The 24,492-nt window shown below is 36.2% G+C and overlaps 1 protein-coding gene across 3 annotated transcripts in view; it reads right to left on the reverse strand.

Moving 5' to 3' along the window:
• The window catches only part of LOC131069852 (BTB/POZ domain-containing protein At5g48800), a 45,415-nt gene continuing 20,923 nt past the window's right edge, over positions 1-24,492 (reverse strand). Inside the window, exons 3-5 of one of the 3 annotated variants that reach the window (XM_058005431.2) lie at positions 6,500-6,704; positions 1,062-2,243; positions 1-873 (exon numbers count right to left, since the gene is read on the reverse strand). In XM_058005431.2, the coding sequence (XP_057861414.1) occupies positions 340-873; positions 1,062-2,243; positions 6,500-6,704 (1,921 nt within the window). In that variant the 3' untranslated portion in view covers positions 1-339. The remainder of the gene's footprint in view (positions 874-1,061; positions 2,244-6,499; positions 6,705-24,492) is intronic. The other 2 variants (XM_059207303.1, XM_058005432.2) reach the window with 2 other exon arrangements.

Below are 24,492 nucleotides of genomic sequence, written 5' to 3' on the forward strand. Positions count from 1 at the left end.
TCATTTAATAGTGATATAAATTGCATTTTATGGGTATGCACATGGACAAATAATGTAGCCTATTCTCTCAAAAATTATATGAAAGCAATATTTTAATCTACAAATTCTAGCAATCTATTTTGGTAGGTCGGAACAAATGACCCTTTATAATATACAAGTTATCAAAATGCAATTTGACAACAGAAGCAGATAGCTGTCCCTATGTCCTGTTAGCCATGTAAGTTGTGGAAGTCTTTAAGGTTTTACTTTTGACTATGATATTCTCCAAAGGAGTTGATCTATACTTATATATAGGGTTCTAAGACAGATATCAAACCTTACAGAGTCGACATTTACAGATTAGGATAATGAATGGCGCTTTCTCCTCGAATGAAAAGAATCATGCACTTGAGATTGCTTTGAAGGTGTACTCTGATGTTTTGAATTGCTACGAGAAAAGAGCTGTATTTTACCCAACCTCTTTGAGAATGAGTACATAAATTTGTTAGATCCAGACTTTTCCATGTCTTGTTTCATACAAACATGTTCTTTCTCAAGGTCATTCAATCTCATTCGCATTCGAGCTATCTCAAGTTTGAGTTCCCTGTTTTCACGTCTTAAAGATGCATAATTATCTCTGGGAGACATAGCAGCACTGAGGACACCACTGCTTATTCGTTGAGATTGATATACCATTGTTGGTTCTCCATCTCCATTAGAGCCAGCTAATGCATTTCGCAACCTTAACTGTTCAAAGTAAAGCACTTGAACTACTAGTTGGACAGGAAGGCGCTCATTCTGCGCAGCATGTGCACATGCTTCTTGGGAAAGCTTTTGGCAGTCAATGATTTTGCAGAGTCTCTTGCGTTCCATATCTGACAATCCTGGATGTGCCTGAGATATAGTTGCAAGAGGGATTGTAATTCAATAGAAACACTGCTAGAACTACATTAAACTAAATATACAGCAATACAAAAGCACAATTTAGACGATAGGTTAACTGTTCCCAATCATTTAAGATTCAATAAAAACTGGAAGGCAAAGGCATAAGTTGCCAGCTGATCCAGTAACATAAACATTACCTTTAAGTAGATGTCAATGGCTCTATATAATCCATCATCCACCACACGAGCATAATCTGGCAAAATTTCTGCAATGGCAATGAACTTTGACAGCTTAAGATTTGCATCTGGTGCTATTTCTGCAAGGTACCCATCTATTAGCTTTGCAACTTTTATAATTGCAGTCTGTGATGGAGAACTCAGACCATCAGATTCATAAGCAGAATGAGAGTCCATCTGGTCTTCATTGTCATCTTGCTGCAAAAAGTTTACCAGTATCCGATGAATTATGTCCACATCAAAAAGTGTATCCCCAGTATGTAAGAAGGATGGAATAAGAAGATCATCCAGTGTTGCAAAATCCAGTTGTAGACCAATCCTTCTCTCAAGATCAAGCCTGCAAGCCACAGTTGTATCAAGCATTATAGCAGTCCGCAGCAACCCAAAAAGAAAGCTTATTGGAATTGAACTCTTCTCTGCAGGTAAGAGGCTCACAATAGTCTCTACTAGTATTCGTTGTTCATGCTCCATGGCTGTAGCAGCATTTATTTTTGACCTTGTAGTTGCATCCCACACACTTTGCTTCTTACATAATCCTTTCAGAGAATGCTGAGCATAATGCATAAGGGATGCCCCAATACTCTCATGACGTACACCTCTTGATTTCATAGCTACTATAACTCTCTGATACAAGTCAATACGAAGAACAGAGAGATCTTCAACCCACCAATCCCCAGAATTCTTTGGCTGGCCATTACTATGAAGCCGACCTGAACTGCTGTAGTCCAACCGTGAAAAACTTGATGCCATTTGCTCCCTACAGGCCTTTGAAGCAATTGCATCAATGCATATGCTCACAATTTTCAACTCTTCAGCCAGAGGGAGCAGATTCTCACAATTTTGTAGAACTTCCAAGGATTTTTCAAGGCTTTGGCTGACAACTTCTTCCATATATGCTTCAGTTCGAGAAACCAGATTCTCTTCGGCATATTCTACTGTCATTTCAAGGTATTCCGCAGCACAAAAAAGAGCAGCCACATTTGCTGTGGTGATTTCAAAATTGATGCCATAACAAAACTTTGCACTTAGTTCAAATGTCTCAGCTCCACCTGGTAAACCAGGAAACTCCAGCTTGGAGATATCTGAATCTCTGCGATCTGCTACTAGCTTTCTTATTCGCCCACTTCGTGATACTAGAGGAAACTTCAGACACAGGAAGACCCCAAGGGCATAAATTACAAAGAAGTTTAGAACACAAGGATTTCTTTATTGTTGTTACTGTCTTCTACAAGTAAAATGTAAACATATTGCAAATATGATGAAAATCAAAATGAAAATATGTTTATAATACATACAGCTTGCTAGATGGTCAATATGAAATTTTGCAACACCATCACAAATATGCTAAAATTGATCTTAACATTCAGGACTAAAGTTTTTATTATCGATTTACTGACACAGGCATTATTGTGCCAGTGGGCACATTTACATTCATGAATCTCTGCTACTAGCTTTCTTATTCAGCTACTTTGGGATACCAGCAGAAACGTCAGACATGGAAGATCCCAAGGGTAGATTACAAGTTAGAAACTTAAAACATAAGGATTTCTTTGTTGTTCTGACCATCCTCTAGAAGTAAAATGCAAACATGTTGAAAATGATTATAATGATGGGAATCAAAATTAATACATCTTTAACACACATAGCTTGCTGAATTATTAAGACTAAAATTTGCAACATCATTTCAAAGTTGCTAAGATCGACCTTAAGCTTCAGGACCAAAGTATATTATTATGTGATTGACTGGCACGCATTCTTGTGCCAATAGGAACATTTCTATTCAAGAGAAGTTAGAACACTCTGCATGATAGGCATATTTTCATTCAAAGAGCACTGTAGGTGGGGTTAGCGTTTCAATCATCAGCAGTAGTACCTAAATAATTGAACAGTCAATTTAGAGGAAGAAACAACAATAGAAGAATAACCTTGAAAATGGTGTTAAGCCATTTGCAGTATGCCTTGGGATATCAAGCCTCTGCCATCCGAGTTGAGCTAGAATTAAACTTTTTGAAATCCATAGGTTTAGATTTTTCAAATATATATCTAGATATTAGTGTGCTCAACCCTCTTTATTCTACAATGTTCCAGGACCAACATCCGCATCCCTCTTAATGGTGTCTTGGAATGATAAATTATGAAGAACATGATACCCTATTATACGGAGCATAGAGGTTGAAAAAACAAACTTTTGTCTTATTTTACTTGTAATGTTCGCCAAAACTTTGGAAAGCGATTTACTGGTTAAAAATTCTATTGAACATGTTTCTTCAGAGTCAAAATACAATATATAATATTCTATTAAATAAAAGTAAATCACATCAAGACCAGAGACAGTGGATAAGCTTCTCCTTAGAGCATGACAGAGGGCTAGGAATTTTCGCCTGCATGATTACAGACAGAAAAGCAATTTTTAATTTTCAGATCATAGCACAAGGCTGAAAGTCTAATTCACTGCACAAGGTCCACAAAAGGTGTACTCCAAACCATTAAGCAATTCTGTATGTGAGTCCCACGGGGGAAGGGAGGAAAGGGTGGGGTTTGCATTGCAGACCTTGAAAGCATTCCAAAAACAGAAATGCATACAGAATGGCAGTAAATGTTTTCCTTTGCATTTTAAAACTTGGTGACTCCACAAGAAATGTTTCCAACAGGCTTCTGGCCACTCCAACACATTTCCAGAAAAATTCATGTGTTCTTTTGTAGGAGTTGGGAACAGGGGAGGTCCAAAGTTCAAACCAACCTTTCAAGAAATTCAATTGTTTAAAGAAAAACACAATTTTTTTGTGCATATTAATCTTCAACTCCTTTTACTCCTGGTAGAAAGACCAAATAAAGAAAACTAGGTTGACAGAAAATGAACTTCAAAAAATTCATGTTAATAGTCTTTGAAAGAACTAGGTTTTCATCTCCAATTATGACATCAAGGTTTATGTGTATTTCATCCAATTTCTGGCAAGATTATAGTATCACCATGACACACTGACCAATTTTGTAGTAGACCAACCCCCAAATGGCATCACGTTATTCTGGATTTCTGCATTTAGATTGTTTTAGTAGTTACACTAGATTTGTAGATCTTTTGCTCTTCATTCACCAACTCTATGTTGAAAAACTACAATCAATGAAAACAAGTTGATAGAACACATAGGTTGAAAGATGTCTCAAATGTGGGAGTAAATTGAGTTATTTGAAAAACAAAATAAAAACAAGACCACACAAGTCAAGAGACATTCCAAACTCAGTTTATTTCAATATTATATTAAGAGAGCCCCATTAAATAAAGTTGAGGCTAGGGAGTAATTGAGCCCTACAAATGGGAGCATGACTTGACTTACATGACTTATGCACAATTATTCTTGACTTGTGTGGTCTTGTTTTTATTTTGTTTTTCGAATTATTCAATTTACTCCCACATTCCAAGGAATAGGATTAAACAAGTCAAGAGATTCTAGGACGATGTGATAGAGAACCTATGTAAATTATTGAAGATATATTAATGGTCCAAAGTCAGTTTAATTTTCATTATTTATGATTCCATAGTCCTTGCTACATAATTTTATTTTATTTAATGTTGGTCTGCAATTAAAGATATGGAATTAAGTTATTACAGGAGATGATGTTAGACACCATCTCCTAATCCTATAAACTGACTTTGAACCATTAATATAACAAAGTCAGTTTATTTCAATGTTATATTAAGAGAGACCCATTAAATAAAGTTGAGGCTAGGGAGTAATTGAGCCCTATAAATGGGAGCATGACTTAACTTACATGACTTATGCACAATTATGGATGCCCTTCATAATAGGTTCTTGCTAGAATGAATAAAGATTCTGCTCGTCTAAGTTTTAAACCTGGAATCAATGGAACCAAAAGATTGTACTGGGCTAGTTGGTATCAAAATATTTACTCGGTAATAGGATGTTTAATGGGACTTGGGATAAAGTCTAGCAGATTTGGTTAGTTTAAGATTCTGATGGGCAATTCATAAGCATGTCCATGGATCATTACTGATGGAAGACTGACTGCTGATTCTGAATGGTTAAAGGGGCTCAACCCCATGAATTACAGTTTTGAGGCCTTGCAGGCTGTAGATATCTACCTAGCCTCTCTTGGAAATCATGTTGGAGACATTATTTCCAAACTATCTTCTCAAACAATTTCCCCACAAGGGAACAAACTACTTGGAAGTTGGAAGTGCCATCTTCAAAGCAAAAATGTCTTGTTTTTTATTAAGGGTCCAACAAGTTTTGAGGGACCCAAAATCTCTTACAACAGGTTTTAAAGGGACCAGAAACCCTCTGGACTTAGCAGGAATCCAGAACCCATAAGCAGAGCACTGCTAAAAGATACACCAAAGACTACCAGCAGCCTACCAACAGCCAAACATCAGCAACTAGGCATCAAAGACCTGGCTGAGACACCCACAAGACCTAAGCAAAAATTTCTTTTTATGTCTAATAGGTCACAATAAAAATTAGAAGCAACAACACATTACTAATTTGCTGATTGGCATTACTTAAGTTGCATACCATAAACAATATTTCAAATATATCGCAATCAGACTGCAAGCATATGAGACAAAACCTGTGTAGAGTTTCTTTATTGCTTTAGAAGTTTCTAGAGTCTATTTTAAACTTCTGCCAGAGCTACAGTAACAGATTTTCAGGACTCATAAAGATAAAATTCCAGAATTTGTCTCTGCAGTGCTGAACAAACATAAACATTCCATGATATTGTATCAAGTCTGTACAAAGACTGACAAATAATTCTCAAATTGAATTTTTTCCATTAATTTTTTTTACAGAGTTATAGTTATACCAAGGGACAAGTAGCATGATAGCTTTGTGTCCTACGAATTTCAATAAACATGTAAGCATACAATAAAACACATGAACAATAAGTTTGAGCATTAAAAGGATATCAAGAGAGGAAACACTAGCTTTGAAATCAGTTGGCAACCTTTGATATTGATCAAATATTTTGGGGGCTTTGCCTTGTCCTGTATTTTCATCAATAACTCTTGAACAAAATCTCTGTCCTCTTCTTTTTGTAAGAACCTTGTTTGAAAAATATTGTATTGTGCCTCTATAGAACCTTTAATCTCTATCTTCCTTTTAGACTTTCAATACTCTGTGACTGGAAAGGATCCAACATGTTAGCTTTACCCTATAGGCTAGCAGGATCACAACACTGATACCATTTGTAATGTCCGGTTTTAAAATTCCTTAATGTTTCTTATATAAATAACCATATTGTTTCTTATATAAATAACCATAACTCGCAATAATGATTGCATAGTCAATTATAAATATAAATTTATCCAAAAAATTATAAATTTGATTATATAATTTGAACTTAAAGATTATAATCAAGTTACCAAGAGACTCATCTCCTACCCCTGAGACGCATCTTGGAGACGGAGACGCATCTCGGAGACCAGAGACATCCCCAAAAACATCCTGACACACGGGGTTCTTCTGGCTGCTATATCCTACCATACCGTCTGCAAAGTCTCCCAACCAAAAATTGACATCTCCCGACAGAAGACTTAGGGCATAAGGTGTTATAAAAAGACTCCAATTTTTATCCTCTGTCATCATCCTTGCAAAATCATTATTACATATTTGTTAGTAATGATAATGATAGCCACTATAGTCTTCTAATCAATTTGCTCAATTGCCTCTCCAAAAAGACTCATCAATGATGTACAATTATTCACTTTTCTTGAAGTATCATGATTTACTAACTGTTGTTCTTTTAAAGAGGTCACCAGAATGGTAATAAGAGATCTTTGCGTAACATCAATTCAATTGTTGGAAATAATGGAAACCACTAAGTATCTCTAACCTTCTCAAATATCTTATTGGGACACATCCATGCAAACCTTCTCCATTCTCAAAAGAACAGTATAAAATTTCTCATAACTAGGCATCTCATATCCTTTGGCATGTGTATCAGCATCAAACTATCAATATTTTTGAATTTCAATATGTAATGATAATCTAATATGAAATATGTTGTGAGAGTTTTGCACTTTTTGACACAATGGCATTTGACATTTGTGTATTTAAACTTTAAAGTTAATGTTAAACTTTACCACTGTACTTGTTTTCAAAGTTCTATGTCATGATATTTTCTAGATATTATTAAATTATAATATAAAAAGTTGGCGTCTCCAAGTCCCCCTATCTCCTGTTTTTGAAAACTAGCCATACCGATATTGGTACCAATCTCTCAAGTCTCCAAGTACCCCATCTCCTAGTAACCTTGCTTATAATGTATCTCTAACAAATATAAAAACTTATCCTTTAGCCTCTACTGTAATTCTTCTTTCAAATTTGCAGCTATCTCCCTCTGTATGAAGTTTTTAAAATGTTTCTAATTAAGGATTTTTGTCCTTCAATTTCAATCCTAGAGGGGTTCCGTCCTCAAGCTGTTAGAATATTGATTTATATCCCACAAGGAGTGATAAATAAATATAAAATGTATTTTTCCAATGATGCTTACTTCTCCTTGTTTGGTGTCTCTTATATATTTTTTTAACTTTTTCCTTCAGTGGTTGTGATTCTTCACATTCCCGTTGACTTTTGATAAATTGAACTTTAATTTTATATTTTATAATTATACCATATTTTAGATTTTTGTTTGTTTCTATTTTCATTTATTTTACTATTTCTTATTATTCTAATCTCATTTTAAAAAAAGGGGGCATTACACAATCTATGGTGAAGGCATCAACATCTTCAATGGTCTCTCAAGATAGTACCTAGGGGAGAAGATATTCTATTTTTGTGGCAATGTAGGGTACAATGTGACACTTATTTTGAAGGCTAAGAGATGAAAGGCATTCTTGTTTTATCACAAAGAGGCACCATTTTGGCACCCAATCCTCATTTGAAGTACATAAGAGGCTTTGTTGGTCTTAATTCAAGTCATGTAGAGCATGTACAATTTCTTTAAGGCATTATGATCACCAAGGGTTGGCCAAAATTCCTCTTCTGTGGAGGGCATACATTACCATTTGGACCTCATCATTGATGAGCTCTTTACTATGGGCGAGTGTGTGTGTCTAGGCCATCTAATGCAAATGACTGGGTCAAATGAAAAACCTGCTTATAGTTGCCCAAAGTTACACAACAAAAACACAAGTACAAGGAAGAACAAAGAAGATTTCAGAAAATACAGTCTCCATTAATGAGTTTACATGCCCTATAGACACTCCAAAATGTATGGAACCCAACAATCTATCTTACCCAACCAACAAAATATTCAGCAGACTCGAAAAGAATTTCTCTGTTACAATGTATCCTCATGGTTTGAGCCTAATTATGCTTACGACTACTCTTTTCAGCCTTGTCTTTAGTCCCAACTTTTATATCAACTCCAACAGCCTCTTAAAAAGGAAAATGTCCTTTTTTGTGCTGATGTACAATCATTTGATCTTCCCACAAGTGCAAGAACTAAAAGTCTTCTATGTGTCACTTTTCTATAACAAAGACTCCAAGAGCTCATGATGCTTCAGCTTTCATCTACATGTTTGTTGACTCCTTGGCCATTTCCAAAATGCCTCTGTAAGCCACTTGCATACGACTGACGATTGGCACAACTTGAAATAATTAACAAGGTGTTTTTTGTTTTCCACCTAATAGTCTACAAATGGCTTCTTCACATATCCAATCTCAAAGATGTGGACTGGATCTTGTATACCTTCACTAAGCTTGCATATATCCACCTTTGAAGACATGGATTGGATCCTACATGGCTTCACTAAATTTGCACAACACCCAAGTGAAGCTATATATCCCCAACAAAATGTTATTATGGGGTACTAGCAATTGATCAAGCCTTTGCAATTGCCAATTGAGCCAATCAAGCCTTGTTTGGCCACAAACTAGGCCAAACTGCCCCAACTAACCTAAGACCTTCAGATTGTCAATGTGCATCAACATAGGCCACCCAACCTCATCAAAGGTGGTTTTTCCCTAAAAGGGCAAACTACTCTTGTTTTAAACCAAACATGGGCTTTCTTAATTGAACCTATAGGAGTTTTTTGGCTTGTTTGAGCTCATTGTCAAAAACTAATGAGTGCATCCAGTTTGGTAGGCAGCAATACCTCATAGAGAACTAATTTTTGCAACTCTTTTGCAATTCATTTCTAGAAACCCTAAATTTCAAATGCAATATACTATGTCGGTGCACATAAGACTACATTTTGTGCTAATTTTTATAATTGCAATTTTTTCCACAAAGAATCCAAATTTTTCAGCATACTTAAATTTTACTATTATGAAAAAAAATGTTTCCCATCAATATTCATATTTGTACAAGATATCTTGCAAAATTGAAATACAACACCCATATTGAATGGAAAAAAATAAACTTATGGAGAATGTAAATATTTCAATCAACAAGGTCTCTATCCCTATCTTTGGGGAAAAGTTCCACAACCCAGTTCTGATAAGCACACTGTGAAGCTCAATAATCATGACATTATTTATGGTCACGTGTATGTATTGCTTTCCATGGATTTCCAACATCATATTGAGAACAATGAGCGCCCTTCGATTGCTTGGATGATCTTTTTGTAGTTATTTAGTGACACACTGTCATTGTCTAATGTTTCCATGGAATATACACTTTTTTAAATTGGATCTTATTGACGATTCTGATGATGGTGTATAATATGAAAATTCACACACAATCTCATCAAATTTGTCAAGTTGTAATGCAATTTGTGATGCATCTTTTGACACCTCTTATTTGCAAGCTATTCCACTCATCTAAGAGCCACCTCTTTGGGAATCATATTTGTGTGACATTGGTCATCTTTGTGTAGAATATTAGCTTGATGATTTTCCTCATTTCTAGGATGTCATTACTTTTTGTTTGATGAGAGCTCCCATATAAGTGCTTTTGGAGCTTCTTTATCAACTCACACTTTTTGATACACCTTGTTTTTTGGATCCTCTTTTATTTTGTGATCCACCTAATCTTGTTGATACAATGAGAGTTCCTATTATAGACTCTCCTATTGTGGTGGAGATTATTTTTTCAAGTAATCCATCTCCATTTTCTAGTTCCTCATTGATGGAGACATTTCCTAATCTTTTCTTCGAGATGTCTTCGATACTATGTTCGAAGAAAAGTAAATTAGTTCTAGATACTTTCTTGTCGATTCCTTCATATCTTACCATGGAATGAGAAGACTTTTAGTATGCACCATTTATAGATATTTCTTAATTAGAGAAGGAATATTGTTCAATGCAAGTGGACCTTTCCAAGATCTAGTTTTTGTCCATCTTCATCAACATATGGTCATGTAGTGCATTAATTCATCTTTCCAAACCTCCAAAGGAGTAGCAACTCACTTGTTTTTGTCATCTTCAATTAACCCTTGATATGCTCATTTTCGAGTATTGTTATGGTTGAAGAGTGTTGTCCTTGAAAAAGAGACTATTCTAAGCCCTCTTGCCCTCTCCACTGAGTTTATTGTACATGAGTACCTCATCAAAGCTTGTTGCAAAGACCCATTTCTATGTTCTTAGACTCTCTTTTTTAGACAATACCAAAGTTGAACTAGAATAGATGCTAGTTTGGTCAAATACACCATTTTATTTAAGCTTACTTAGGTAGTTAGTTCACCCTAAGAAACATTATTATTTGCCTATTATAAATTTATAAGTTATAAGGAAACTAGAAAATAAGTTGTTCAGCCAAGCCAATAAGAGCTGCTCATGTAATAAGGCCAAACAAAATCAAGAGTGATGCAGTATGGCCAATAAGATCATTTTTAAGGTTACCTAACAAATTCTATAAATTAGAGCTTCCTTGCTTGCATGTGAAATGAAACGAGAGACGGGAAGGGAGTGAATAATAGGGGGAGATATTTAATAAGATAAATTCCATGAGAGGAACTTATTGAGGAGTTTATTAGTGTAATATTTTTTATGCTCATTCGAAGCTTTTGAATTTAGACTCATAGCATGTGATTTCTGTTTATAGTGACCTATTGCATATGATTTAATCCTTTTTAAGCAGGTTGTGACCGATTTTCCTGCACTTCTCACATGGCATGAGAACCCACGTACCCTTCTTAGCATGGTATTAAAGCTTTTCAAGTAGAAAAAAAATTATGTATACCCTATGTTCATACATTCTAGGGATTATGCATGTCTTAATCACATTCATGAACCAATTCATCACAAATAAAAGCAGAAGTACAGCAGAAAATCAGCGAGAATTCAATTAGATGAAAAAAAAGCACATGAAGAAAACTGTATCTAAACTCAGTGATTATTTCTGCAGATAATGTAGTCTTCTTAACAGAAAAATCAGCAATGGCATATATTTAAAACAAGCACCAAATGGTGTGTATGTATAAATAAACACATCTAATTATATCCTCATTAAGTGGACTGAAGATGCTACGAGATGTCACTCACAAAGAGGTATATGCAGCTATTACACATCAGCTTTGCCTACCTATATACAGTTACACACATGATGGAGTCACAATAATAATGCACAAACCTATGTATATGTATTAGGTTAGTAAGAAGGGAAATCCCACTTACACTACGGTGTATATACACATGACTGACCTATTTAACCCTATGTAAGAAGATTGGAATGAGTAATATCAAACCTGCTGCAGAAATTCTAGTATAACCTAGGGACATGTCCTCAGGATTTATAAAGCATTTACAAAGTGTGTGTTAGGACAAGGATGAAATGTCCCCTTGCCATCCCTAGGGCCCAAGTCCCACTAAGGGGGCATCACAAGGACACCTCCACAAAGTGTGGACATGTCCAAGGTCACTTTGCTTTGGAAGTTTGGTGAGGACATCTAGTGACACCTTGTCATCCCTAAGAGAACTTGGGGACATCAAAACATCATGTAGCCCTCACAAGGACATCAAGGCATCCCTAGCATCTTCAAACAAAAAAGTGTAATCCTAAACCAAAACCTAAAAGGGGAGTCAACAAAGGTCCCAACCTAAAAAAACCTATAAAGCCCCCATGCTCTTTTACCATCACCAAAAGAGATGAGGAAAAGATGAAGAGGAAGAAGACCAACACCAACTCCTTGAGGTATGTTTCCAATTCCCATTGATTATTATTGTACTTAAGGTCTTCAAAGCATTTCCTAAAATTGAGATATAACCCAAGTGCAATGGGACAAGAAGGAAGCATAGAGCCAAAGGAGCTAAGGTAGATTGATGAGGATTAATTAGCAAATACAAGTTTTATCAAGGTCTAGTTATAAAAGCTAGATGATTCTAGAAATTCTATCAATGAGTATGCCACAACATTTGCATCAGACATTAAGTTCGATTTATTAAAATATTGTAATGTTTCTTTAATGGTCATCTTAGTTGCTTTAGGAAGTTTCCATTTTTGTCTTCAGTTCACAATTGTTTCATTTAGAAACATCATCTTTGTAAATCTATTTAAGGAGCCTTCGTCTCCTTTGCTTAATACATCAATTTATCATAACATGGTATCAGAGCAAGTTGATTTTCATAAAATTTGGCAAATTTTTTGAAACAAAAATTTGTACTCTCTTCTTATCTAGAATTTTTCCAAAAATAAAATTTTCGATTTTTTATGAAAATAAAAATCATTGGAGGTTTTGTTGAAATCGTTGGAGAATTCGTGGGTTTCTATGAGCAAATTTGCAAGTGTTTTTCTCCTGTTTTTGTCGAGAGTTTGACAAATCCATCAATGTTTTTTGTTCGCGTTTCTAAGAGTTTGTGGGTTTTTTGTGATTGTGGGAGCTAATGGGTTTTCTGTGCAAATCCTGTAGAGTTTGAGGTTGTTCTCAAAATCAAAGCACCTTCTCTCTATGCTCACGCGTGATATTTTTTCACGTTTGTTGTCCTCTGCACGCGATTTGCGTTCATGCCTATTTTTTTGAGGCTCTCTCAGCCTGTGGTCGGCCCTAGTTCATCTACCCAGCCCACGCAACCTTTATGTTCACATCTCTATTGACAATGGCCAATAGGTTTTTGTTACGCATTTTGTTTAAGTAGACCTACGACCTTGTCTTCCATGGTCATATTTTTTGTTTTCCTGAGCCGACATTTTCAGAATCTGTGCAACCCTTTGCTTGAGCGGTTCTGCAGTTTGCGGCCATTTTGTGATCTGGCATCAAGGGTTTTTTTGTTTTTTTTTCCATCAAAAAATCATGGGAGGGTTTTCTAATTTTTGACCTAAAAAAAATTATTGTCGGTTTTGTACAATTTTTTCCACAAAAATCGTTTTGTACAAAAGGTTTTACTGTTTTTCCTTTAAAAAATGAGGTTTCATATGCTGATCCGTGTCTCGTATTTTGTGCCAGCTACTTGCTGATGTTTCGGTGTTTGGATTTTCATGATTTTTTCCTAAAAAATTGTTTGTGGGTTTTGATCGATTTTTTTCCTCAAAAATCGTGTTTGGTTGTCTGGTTTCTTGCAATTGGACTGGATCACACCTAGAGTTGCTAGGGCAACGGTCTGCCCAAGGGTTTGCCGATTTCTTCCACAAAATCGTGGCTGTTTTTTTTTGAAGCAGATCGAATTTGGTGATTTTCTCCTCAAAATCGTGGTTTCAGTTTGAGAAGCTATTCTCGGTATCCCTGGCTACAAGGAGGGACAGTTTTGTTGGATGAATCTCAATTTGTTTTGGTTTTCTTGGTCATTTCCAGAAGTTTTGCAGTATCAAGGAGGGTCTCAGCAGCAAGCTCATTTTGTAGAGCGTTCTGAAGAGGAAGGGACAGCTTTCTCTATGCATTCATGACCAGAAGGGGGCAGCCTTCTATGCATTTGTGACCAAAAGACCTGCAGATTATGTCTTTTGTAGGGTAGTTAAAACGATGACCATTAAGGGAGGGTATTAAAATATTGTAATGTTTCTTTAATGGTCATCTTAGTTGCTTTAGGAAGTTTCCTTTTTTGTCTTTAATTCATGATTGTTTCATTTAGAAACATTGTCTTTGTATATTTTTTTAAAAAGCCTTTGTCTCCTTTGTTTAATGCATCTATATACCATAACAAGATTAGCCATCGTACTTTTGTATCTAAAACTTGATGAGTAATTATTAAATATAAATATTTGGGTCAATTGATTGTCAAATTGCAAAACTTTGTATAAATTTCAGATTCTTTTACTCATTGTTTTCATAAATGATAAATTGCAAATTTTTTTACTATCTTTCTATGCTCCCCAAGGCTACATCCGCTACATAATTTAACCCTATCAACTATAGGGGAAATTTTGGAAACACAAGGACAAATAGGAAAACTTCCCACCCCAAACCTGATTTCAAAAAATATACGAAATGTTTTGAGAATGACCAATTTGAAATAGGAAACATCGAGGGACACAACTAGCCATCTTGTACACCCCAATCAACATAAAATGCATTCCTTTCAAATCAAAAAACTGAAAATAAAGGGGATGGGGGTCTCACAAGTACCACCACCACTTTACACTAACCCTAAACTTAAAAAGACCACACAAACAACTGAAAAAAACTCATTTTACCATCATTATCAAGAACAAAAAGGAGAATAGTTGTGAGAAAAGAAGAGAATGGCAGTGAGAAGAGAGCATAATTACATTAACTTAAAAGTGATAAAAATTATCAAAAATGGCATACACCTTGAAGGTTTGTGTGGTCTCAAAGGCTTTAATTTGGGCTTGGTAGCGAGGGCTCTATCTTGGACCCTATGAAGGGCATCGCCCCTCAACCTTGCTAGGGATGCTACCCCCAAACCTCGATATGAGAGGTATTGCCCATCAACCGCACTAGGGGCAATATTTCTAGTCCATCAAGAGGAGCACTACCCCTCAACCGTGCTTACAACTTCATATGAACAATCAAGAGGAACATACTTACCTCTCAATGATTGGAGAAGTTAGTGGTTGTGCATAGTGCCTTGCGACTTCAAGATCAACAATCTCGAGTATCGTTAGACTCCAACCTCAAATTGGGATGTTGATCCCAATGATGCTATGTAGGTGATGAGGAGACATAAGAGATTGGTTGGGGTTCCATTCGATGAAACAATCCCACATAGTGGCAGTAACTTTGACTTAAACTCCAATTTTGATGCAATGTTAGCAAATATTGACTAAGGGCAATGGCATATTTTCTATGTTTTTTCATTGTGTAATTAAAACTTGCAGCCTTTGGGCATTTTGTTGTAGTTGCTATACAATAGACATATGCACATTGATAATGGAAGCAATGAGTTTTGTTAATTCATTTGTCAACTCTAATGTTATGTATTAAGGTTCTTTAATATACATGACAAATGATTTATAACATCATCATATGAATATTTGAAATTTCCTATACTTTTAGACTTTTCCTATTTTTTTGAAAGTCGTCACCTACCATCCCAAATAATTCATCTCGGAAATGCATCCTCTTGTCCCCTACCATCCTATCCCAGAAACTTGGTGGAACAAGGCTATTTTTTCTAATTAAATATTCAAATAATTTATTTTCAATATTATTTTAATATTTGTCATCTCACTGTCCCCAAAATCCAAAGAAAAAATGCCATCTAACAAACAAACAAGGAGAAATCCTTAAAATGCACATTTTATCATTCATTGTCTAAATCCACTAGGACACAGACCCACTCATTCATAGTTCCAACCAACTAAATCTTTGTACCATATTGTTGTGACATTTTCACACATCGCCCCATTGCAAATGGGGACCCATGTTTTTTGCTTTTTAGGGTTTGTTTTCTAGGTCTTTTAGGGTTTTGTCAGTTGCTTTTGCATTTTTGAGTGTTGTAGGGGAGATCAATAGGATAGCAGGTCCTGCTCGAGTGAAAACCTGATCCTGAAATTTGGCTAAGTCTGGAATGTCCTGATCCTGAATTTGACTAAGTCTGGAAACTGAAAAACCTCAAAAAACTAGATTTTGCAATATAACTCCTGGAGGTCTAAAACGACTCTCAAACATCCTAAAAGTATATATGGAATATAACTTAAAGTATAAGGTCTTCTTTCTTATACTTAAATGTTATATTCCATAAAAATTATCCTGATAGAGAGTTCAAAAAGTCAAATTTCGCTCCTGTCCTTCATTGAGGATCCAGAGCGAATTTCGCTCCTGTCCCTCTCCAAGGGACCAAGGCAAAGCGCTCCTGTCCCTCACCAAGGGTCCAAGGCAAAAAGGCTTATTTGAGTCATTCCTGACCTTGTTTGGTCGAATTGGAACATCAAAGGCATGGTGGAGGACGAAATGAACGTAATAGAGCATCCAGACTTGACAATGAAATGATGAAGTTTTTTGCCTAGAAGGTCAAATTCGCTCCTGTCCCTCACTGAAGGACCAGAGTGATTTTCTTTATATGCACAATTTCAAACCTTTTTTGGACATTAACTTTTATTCATAGCATTAAGTAAGGTGAAATCTTCCCTAGCAAAGGAAATTTGAGATGAAAATTGTAGTGATTTGGCCTTGAGGACAAAAATCGCTCCTGTCCCTCACTGAAGGACCGGAGCTTGATTTTCAAATTTGCACTGTTCTTGCAGGATCAGGACAATTTTATGATTGGAAGAGATCAAGGAGGGCATGTTTTGTCCATTGAATATAATTTAAGCAGTCTACAAAGGAGTAAAACAACCCAAATGACAAAAAGTGCTCCCGTCCCTCACTGAAGGACCGTGCCACTTTTTCAAGTTTCTCCTATTTTTTTGATATTTTATGGCAAAACTTGACTTGGATGGGAAGGACGAAGGATGTTTTATGCCTTGGACGCAATTGAGAGATTTAAAGAACAAAAGGGTACGCCAAGATGTCAAAAGTGCTCCCGTCCCTCACTGAAGGACCGTCCCTCTTTTCTAAAAATACAAATTTCTTGCAAAGGCAAGGCAAGTTGCGTGATTGAAATGAATGAAAGAGGGCAAGATTCATCCATTGAAGATAATTTGGAAGACTAGCAAAGGACGAATTGGCTTAAAAATGAAAAAGTGCTCCCGTCCCTCACTGAAGGACCGGAGCTTGAATTCCAAATTTGCATTATCCTTGCAAGATTTAAGTGATTTCGCGATTTGAAGAGGTCAAGGGAAGTGTGTTTTATTCGTTGAATATAACTTGAGTGGCCTACAAAGGAGAGAATCAACCCAAGTTGCAATAGGCGCTCCTGTCCCTCTCCAAGGGACAAGAGCGATTTTCTCACAGGACAAATTTCTGGCAAAGGTAAAGCGAATTTCAAGTTTGAGGTGAATGAAGAAAGGCATAATCGGTCCATTGGAGATAATTTCGAAGGCTAGCAAAGCACAAGTGAGCTTATAATTGCAAAATCGCTCCTGTCCCTCACCAAGGGACCAGGGCGAAAAACACATTAACAAGCCTTCCTCCTCAAATTGGGACAAATCCAGGTCAAGGCACAAGATTGGAATGATATTCAAAAATGCTTCAAAGAGGAATGAAGTTACAAAGACCACAAAATTTGATGAAAATTGGCCAAGGCGCTCCTGTCCCTCACCAAGGGACCAGGGCGAAAATGTTCTAAGGCACGCTCCTTCTAAAGATCAAGTGAATTAAACTCAAAGTTCCCAATAAAATGCCATTTTGAATGTCAAGGATGAGGTTTTGAACGTAAAAAATGAAGGATGGAGGACAAAAATGCAGGAGCACTCCTGTCCCTCTCCAAGGGACCAGAGCGAAGTTATCAAAATTCATTATTTTTTGCCTTATTTTAGCAAATCGCACTAGATGCCAAGTTCGCCAAAAAAATTCGAAATATTTTTAAAAATTCTAATTAAATTGGCATTTAATGAAAATCGCATAGCATTTAATAATTAATTTTGAGCCTTGGAAAATCGTTTTTTTTTATTAATTGAGGCATTTCGAAATTAATTATTATTAATTTAAAATTTAAAAGAAGAGCGCTTGAGGTATCATTTTTTTTATTGCTTAATTAAGTTGGCCTCTTCCTTTTTAGTTTTATTTTTTTTTTTGGCCTATTTTCATCAAGTCGGCCTATGGGGAGGTGAAATGGTGAGCGCCTATATAAGAGAGGTGTGTTGAGCGATTTTAATCCATCATTCACTCATCATTTCAAATGCGATTTGGAAGGGCAAAGAAGAAGTGCGAAATCTAGCTGGAGTGGAGCAAATTTCTACTAAGTGTGGAGACTAAGGAGGGCGAAATTCATATTGAAGGCTATTGAAGAGGCAAATTTCTTGCTAGATTGGAGGATAATTTCCAGATTTTTGAAGACATTTGAAGGCGAATTTCCAGATCTTGAAGAAGCTAGTGGAAGATGGAGTCCTTTTCCAAGCTAAAGGGGGCGCATTTTGCTAAAGGGAGTCTTGATCTACATTTTGCCTAGCGAATTCTCCTATCTTTGCATCATTTTTTAGAATTAATTCCCAAGTGAAGGTATGGTGTAATCACCTTGGCACCATTTTTGAAGATTTAAATTTTGCTTTGAAAATCCTAAATTAGGAAATGATAACTCAAGATTTATCATGAGGTTTCCTAAATTAAAATCTTGAATCTTCCTTTTAAAGTTTAATTTTTAGATTTCAAGATATATTATTAATTGTGAAATGTTGTGTAGGTATCAAGATGGCGACTCCAAAGCCCGGAGGATCTACAAGCCGGAAGACTCTCCTCAAGGAAAATCAAGCAAGGACAAGGACGACCTTCTTCGATCCGGCCTAGCATCGACAAGGACGGCCTTCTTTGGACTAACGTCATCAAGGGTGACTTCTCCAATCCAGTATTCCAAGGCGAGGTACATCAATCATCCTGCACATCAAGGACACAAGAAGTTAGAACAAGGGTTCGTTGAAGAAGCAGATAGTTCCAGATGAATTAATTAAAGCTAGCTTCTCAACAACATCAAGTTGAATATCTACCAAGTTACAAGTGTCAGACGAGGTGGCATCCTAGTCATCACTTCTCCAATCAGTGTGGTCCACCTCAGCATTTCCAAATTCAATGTACCTAACTCATGGAAGGTGGCGCAAACTCCGATGTACCTACCCCAGCTATCCATTGGTGGAATTTTCTAGAGAGGACATGTGTCCAGGCAATACAATTATTTCATCGGTCGAGCATTAAATGTTATGTAATGGTTGTAACAAACCCTAATTAGGGTTTTCATTGTTGAATCTTGGCCATTGATCTCAAATTGATCTAAGCCATCGAATTGTATTGAGGGCACTATATAAGCCCTGGCATTTCATTTGTAAAGGCATTAAGATAATAGAATATAGTTGGAAGCAGTTAGAAGATAGATAGATAAGTAATAAGATAGAATAGCAATTAAAGTAGAGTAGAGAGAGAAGGCAAAGATTGTTGCCAAGATGTTGTTGTAAAAGACTTGTAACTTCATTGAAGAAATGGTGAAATTTATGGGTCGATTCGACAATTTGCATGGTCTTTATACTTCTCATATTTGATTTCATGTTATTAGATGAGTGGAAGAAATGTGCTTGATTGATGGTGAAATTCGTATATCCATACTACTAGCAATTTGTTGATTGCAGACTTGCCTTGCGTAGTCAACTGGAATCATTCAGCCTAAGCTTAACTTCAATTGTCGCTTCTTCATCGATATGCATCAACCTGATGGTGTCTATGCCTGCAGTGATGATTTGAACATCATAAAGCTTTCCTTCGAAGATCGCACTAACCTTGTGGAGATGGTCCTGGGATGTCAAAACAAGACTTAGTTAGAATTTCATCAAAGATCATTCATTGCTCTTACATTCTTAGTGTTAGGATTAGATCCTTTCCTCGCCCTCATCTTTTTTCCTTTTTTCAAGTCAAAGCTAGTAAGATCCTGTGTTCCAGCAATATTCAAAGCAAATCAGAAGTTCAGGCATCAAGTGTAAGTCCCCTTGTGATTCCAGCAAATCACATCATACCACAAAGAGCTTATCCACACGTAGAGACCCTACATACCAGAACCTTGAAGTCATCCTGATTGATCCTTTTTCGCGATATCTTCAGCAATCAGAGGCTTTACTCAAGAGAGGATAAGGTACCTTTAGGTATTTTATTCTATGTTTGATAGTGTACAAAATACACGTCAACACATATGTACTCTTCCTTTTCATTGAGAATAGAAGAGCTTTGTTCTACTATTTATTGTCCTTTATAAATGTGTAATGATTTGTCTCATTTGGTGTTGTTAATTTTCATTATAATGCCATAGATTACTAGCTAGTTTATTTTATTATTCTCCACACTGTTGTCCTCATTTTTGAATTTTCAAAAATGTGACAACCCTTACAAATTTTTGCTTAAAATCAGTTGCTTTTGTCTCCAATGCATGTTTTACGAGGTACAAAACTCACATTTGTTAGTGTCAAATAATTTGGGGCTGTCTTTGCCATCATTGTCCAAGCTTTGGTGAGTTTTGGTTTTCTTTTTCCTAGCTTTTTGTGCAGTTTCGGGTTTCAGAGCAGTCACTGCATGTTGAAGATTTTGCTCCTAAGGCACGCTTCCCGAGGCAAAAATTGCTCTTTGTTGAATTGGACTGATCTTCGGTCCATCTTCGATTCACGTTTCAAAATTCATTGTGTTTCGATTTCGTTTGCTATGCTTTTTCTTCAATTTCGGGTTTTTTCTTCCTGACTACAGGTGGGAAATTTTCCTTTGATTGCAAGTTTTAATTTTCTCTTGTTTTAGTGTTGTAGGGAAATTTTAAAACAATTACAAGTGCACTTTATTTAAAACTTGTCACTTGTAACTTACTTTTTATTTCCCCCTTGTTTTTTATGTCTTTTAAGTCATTGTAGGAACTTTTTGGACAAATTACAAGTGAATTTAAAATTATAAAAACTTGTAATTTCTTTTAAAAGTTCCTACTTAAGTGATTTTTGGATGTAATAGAAATTTATTTCCCTATTACATGTTTTATGTCCTTTTAGTTGTTTTAGTCTTTTAAACTTGTAAAAGGGATTTTATTTCCCTATTACAAGTCTTTTTGTCAAAGTCATTTAAACTTGTAAAGGGGATTTTATTTCCCTATTACAAGTTATTTTGACATGTCTTTTTGTTCTTTCTTCCCTAAAACCTGAATTTGCCCAAGGAAGAGAAAAGTGAAGTAATTAAAACTTGCAATGGGGTTTCTAAAACCCGATTGCATATTTTTTGAAGACATTTGTTACTTGTATTTGCAAATGAAGAACCTGACCTGCACATTTGCTCCCACAAATCCCTTTTTTGTGGCTTTCTTCCCCAAAATTTGTCCAACATTCATGCAAAATCGTTAGGAATCAATGCTGGTTGCCACGTTTTTCACCAAAAACGGTTTTGGCAAACACGTTTTGCATTTTTGAAAGCATTTTTGAAGATGTTGTTGAAGACGTTTTTGAATCCGTTTTTGGCTCACGTTTTGGCCACGCCTTGCATTACATTCAAACCGTAGTGTTTGTCACTTAATACTTGGTGTTTGCATTCAAGAAGAACACGTTTTCTTCAAACGTTTTCTGCTAAATGTGCCCTACATTCATGCCGGTTGTTGAGCCTTGGATTCTGGACGTGAAAGAGGTTGCATTGATCTTGTTTAAATTCTATTTTTATTTGTTCTTCCCATATTGTAAAAGAGTTAATCTTCTTTTTACAAAATTTACAAATGTTGAAGAATTGCCATGAGACTCATTCATTTGATTTCGGGATTTCAAAATCTGATTGCAAGTAGTTAGTTTTTCCCATTTTCCAAAATTGTCAAGTTGAAAATGTGTCTTTCCTTGTCACATAAAGTTTGCCATTACCGGTTGGTATCATTATTTCCATCATTCCCTCATGTCAAAATCCCTATTCTCACCATTTCATCCATTCATTTCACTTTCATCCATTTTTCCCATTTAAAGTCTACTTGCAGTCGGAATTTTAAAACTTGATTGCAATTGTGTCTTCACTTGCAGTCAGCCTTCCAGAACTCGAAATTGGTCCAAAATGCACTCAAAAAACACTTGAAAATGAGTCTCAAAGGTCCAATTACAAGTGCAAACTTGTGTTTTCCCATTACACATGAAGTTGCATGTTTGTTCTCCACAATTGCAAGTTAATGCTCTTGTTTTACCACACATGTAGTGCAGTTTCCAGAACCCGAAATTCACTTGTAAGCCCATTTTTGCATCAATTTATCCCTTCCCATGTCAGTCCTATTTGCACACACAACCTACCAAATCAATAAAATAAGGCATGGACCTTATTTTGCAAGTAGATTCCAAGATTGGAGAAAGAACACCAACATGACGGAGCCACACAAGGAGAATAATAAGTGATATGAATGGTTGAGAGCATAGAATGCTTTCAAGACAGAGATAGGCTTCTTACTTCAGCCTTGCAAAAAACTTCCCTCCTGAAAAGCCAGTACTTCCCCAAGCAAGAAGATAAGGTTGAAGTTCGTTGACCAAGGACACAAAGATCATTAAGGATGCAAATTCCCATTCCAGTTCAAGATGTCTTCACCAATCTAGACTACTTCAAGTTCTAGCATCCTGAAGCAGCATGAAGATTTTCAAAACAAAGGATGATGTAGTTAGAGTCGTGTCTTCGGACACAGAGTAATTTCAATTATGCATTTGTAATTTTGTTTTGACAAGTTACATGTAAAAAAAAACAACTTTGTAATTGCAAGTTAACTCATCACTTGCACTTTTGTAATTACATGTAAAGCAACTACAAGTTGAGTTCAATCAGGACTGTAGTTGGAATAAGTCATGGTGGTTGAGAGAATTTCTCAAGTTAGTTAGGATCCTCCCACCTTTTTCTCAAGCCTCCTCTCCTATAAATACTTGAGGGGGTCTATTGTAATTTTTATCTTTTGGCAATGCGACAAAATTCTGCCAATTTGTATGTGCACTCTAAGACTTTGAGCTTGGATGTAAATCAGATTGCTTTCAATAAAAGAGGCAAGTTGTGTTGAGACTTTGTGCCAATTCAAGTTGTTATGTGACGACATTTTCTGGAGTTGATTGTGAGTTTCGTTCTATTGTTCAAGAAGGATTTAAATTCAATCTTGCAGACTTTGAACTGCTAATTGTATTTAGAGTTATATGTTAGGTTTTCAAATTTGGTCTTGCAGACTTTGAGTTGCTTATCATATTTGAAGCTAGTGTGGAAAGCTCAAGTGGGAAGATAGCTTGTAGACTTTGTGCTGCTTCTATTTTTAAGACTTGTGCATGTAAGGTGAAGTGCATCATGTAGTTAGGCTTTGAGCTGCTACATACTGTGTTTGGTTAGCAGAAAATCATCTAAAAAGGTTGATAGGAGAATAGATAGTTAAAGACTTTGAGCTTTCTTTCTATTTTCCCATCCCGGGGAAGCGACGGAGGTCTTTGTGCTTTCATGGAAACTTTGTTTCCCTTTATGTTCCAAATCCTACAAAAAAGTCTCATTTCTGTATTTCCTGTTATTTATTTCCAATTGCTATTACTTTTCTGTGAAGAGAAAAGAGTATAGTTTTTCTTGAAAGAAGAAGAAAGACTGTTGTCCCACCCATATTAGATTAGTTTAGTCTGTCGATAGGGGGAGCCTTCCCTAAATTAGGAGAGTATCATACTCACACACTGTGGCTGAAACCACAATTTTGCACATCCCCCAAGTGTACAAAATTTTCAACCAACACACACCACCTGCCTTGAAATTCCAGTAGCTATGCCAAAAGAAGGATTCATCAATGCAAGACTATATGATCAAATTTTATGACTTCCTTACATCTACGGATCAAGGATACAAACCAAAATATGGTGCTAAAGTGCCTCTATGGACTTTTCCATTTTATCAACGAAAAGATTAAATTTCTAACCTCTAACTCTTTGGGGAAAACTTATTGGCATGCCTCCAAGATCAAAGCAAAGGGAAAGATGAAATAGAATAGTCCCTCTTCTCATGTTGGGGGCAAAAGAAAGCTAGGGCCTAACATGCCAAAACCCCTACACCATAGCCAAAGCAACCCCTTACACGACAAAAGTCTCTAGTGCCACCACCACCAAACAAAGGCATGAGAAAACAAGGGGACATGGTGCAAGCACCACAAGATCAAGACCCACAACTCTAAGGAGTAATCTTTGATCATGTAATCTACACTAGGAACTATTCCAAAGGAAGAAACCATTGGGATGAAACTTGTCTAAGCACTAGTGCTTCTAACTCCAACACCACCAAGGGGAGTGCTTATTTCACACTTAATATAGAATCAAAGGAAAATCTCTCCATCTCATCCTCAATAATTTGAGCCAAAAGAACATTATCAAGGAGATGCAGTTAAGTGTGTAGGTCCCACAACATAGTAAATCCTCATTAAATGCCCTCTTAGATGACTTTAGCAAGGCAAGAATAGTCAAATTTGAAGTCAATGCATTCTCAACTATGGTAGCAATCTCATAAGTGATACAACCACCCTGGCATAGC

The sequence above is a fragment of the Cryptomeria japonica genome, chromosome 6, assembly GCF_030272615.1.
Source record: "Cryptomeria japonica chromosome 6, Sugi_1.0, whole genome shotgun sequence".
Lineage (NCBI taxonomy): Eukaryota > Viridiplantae > Streptophyta > Pinopsida > Cupressales > Cupressaceae > Cryptomeria > Cryptomeria japonica.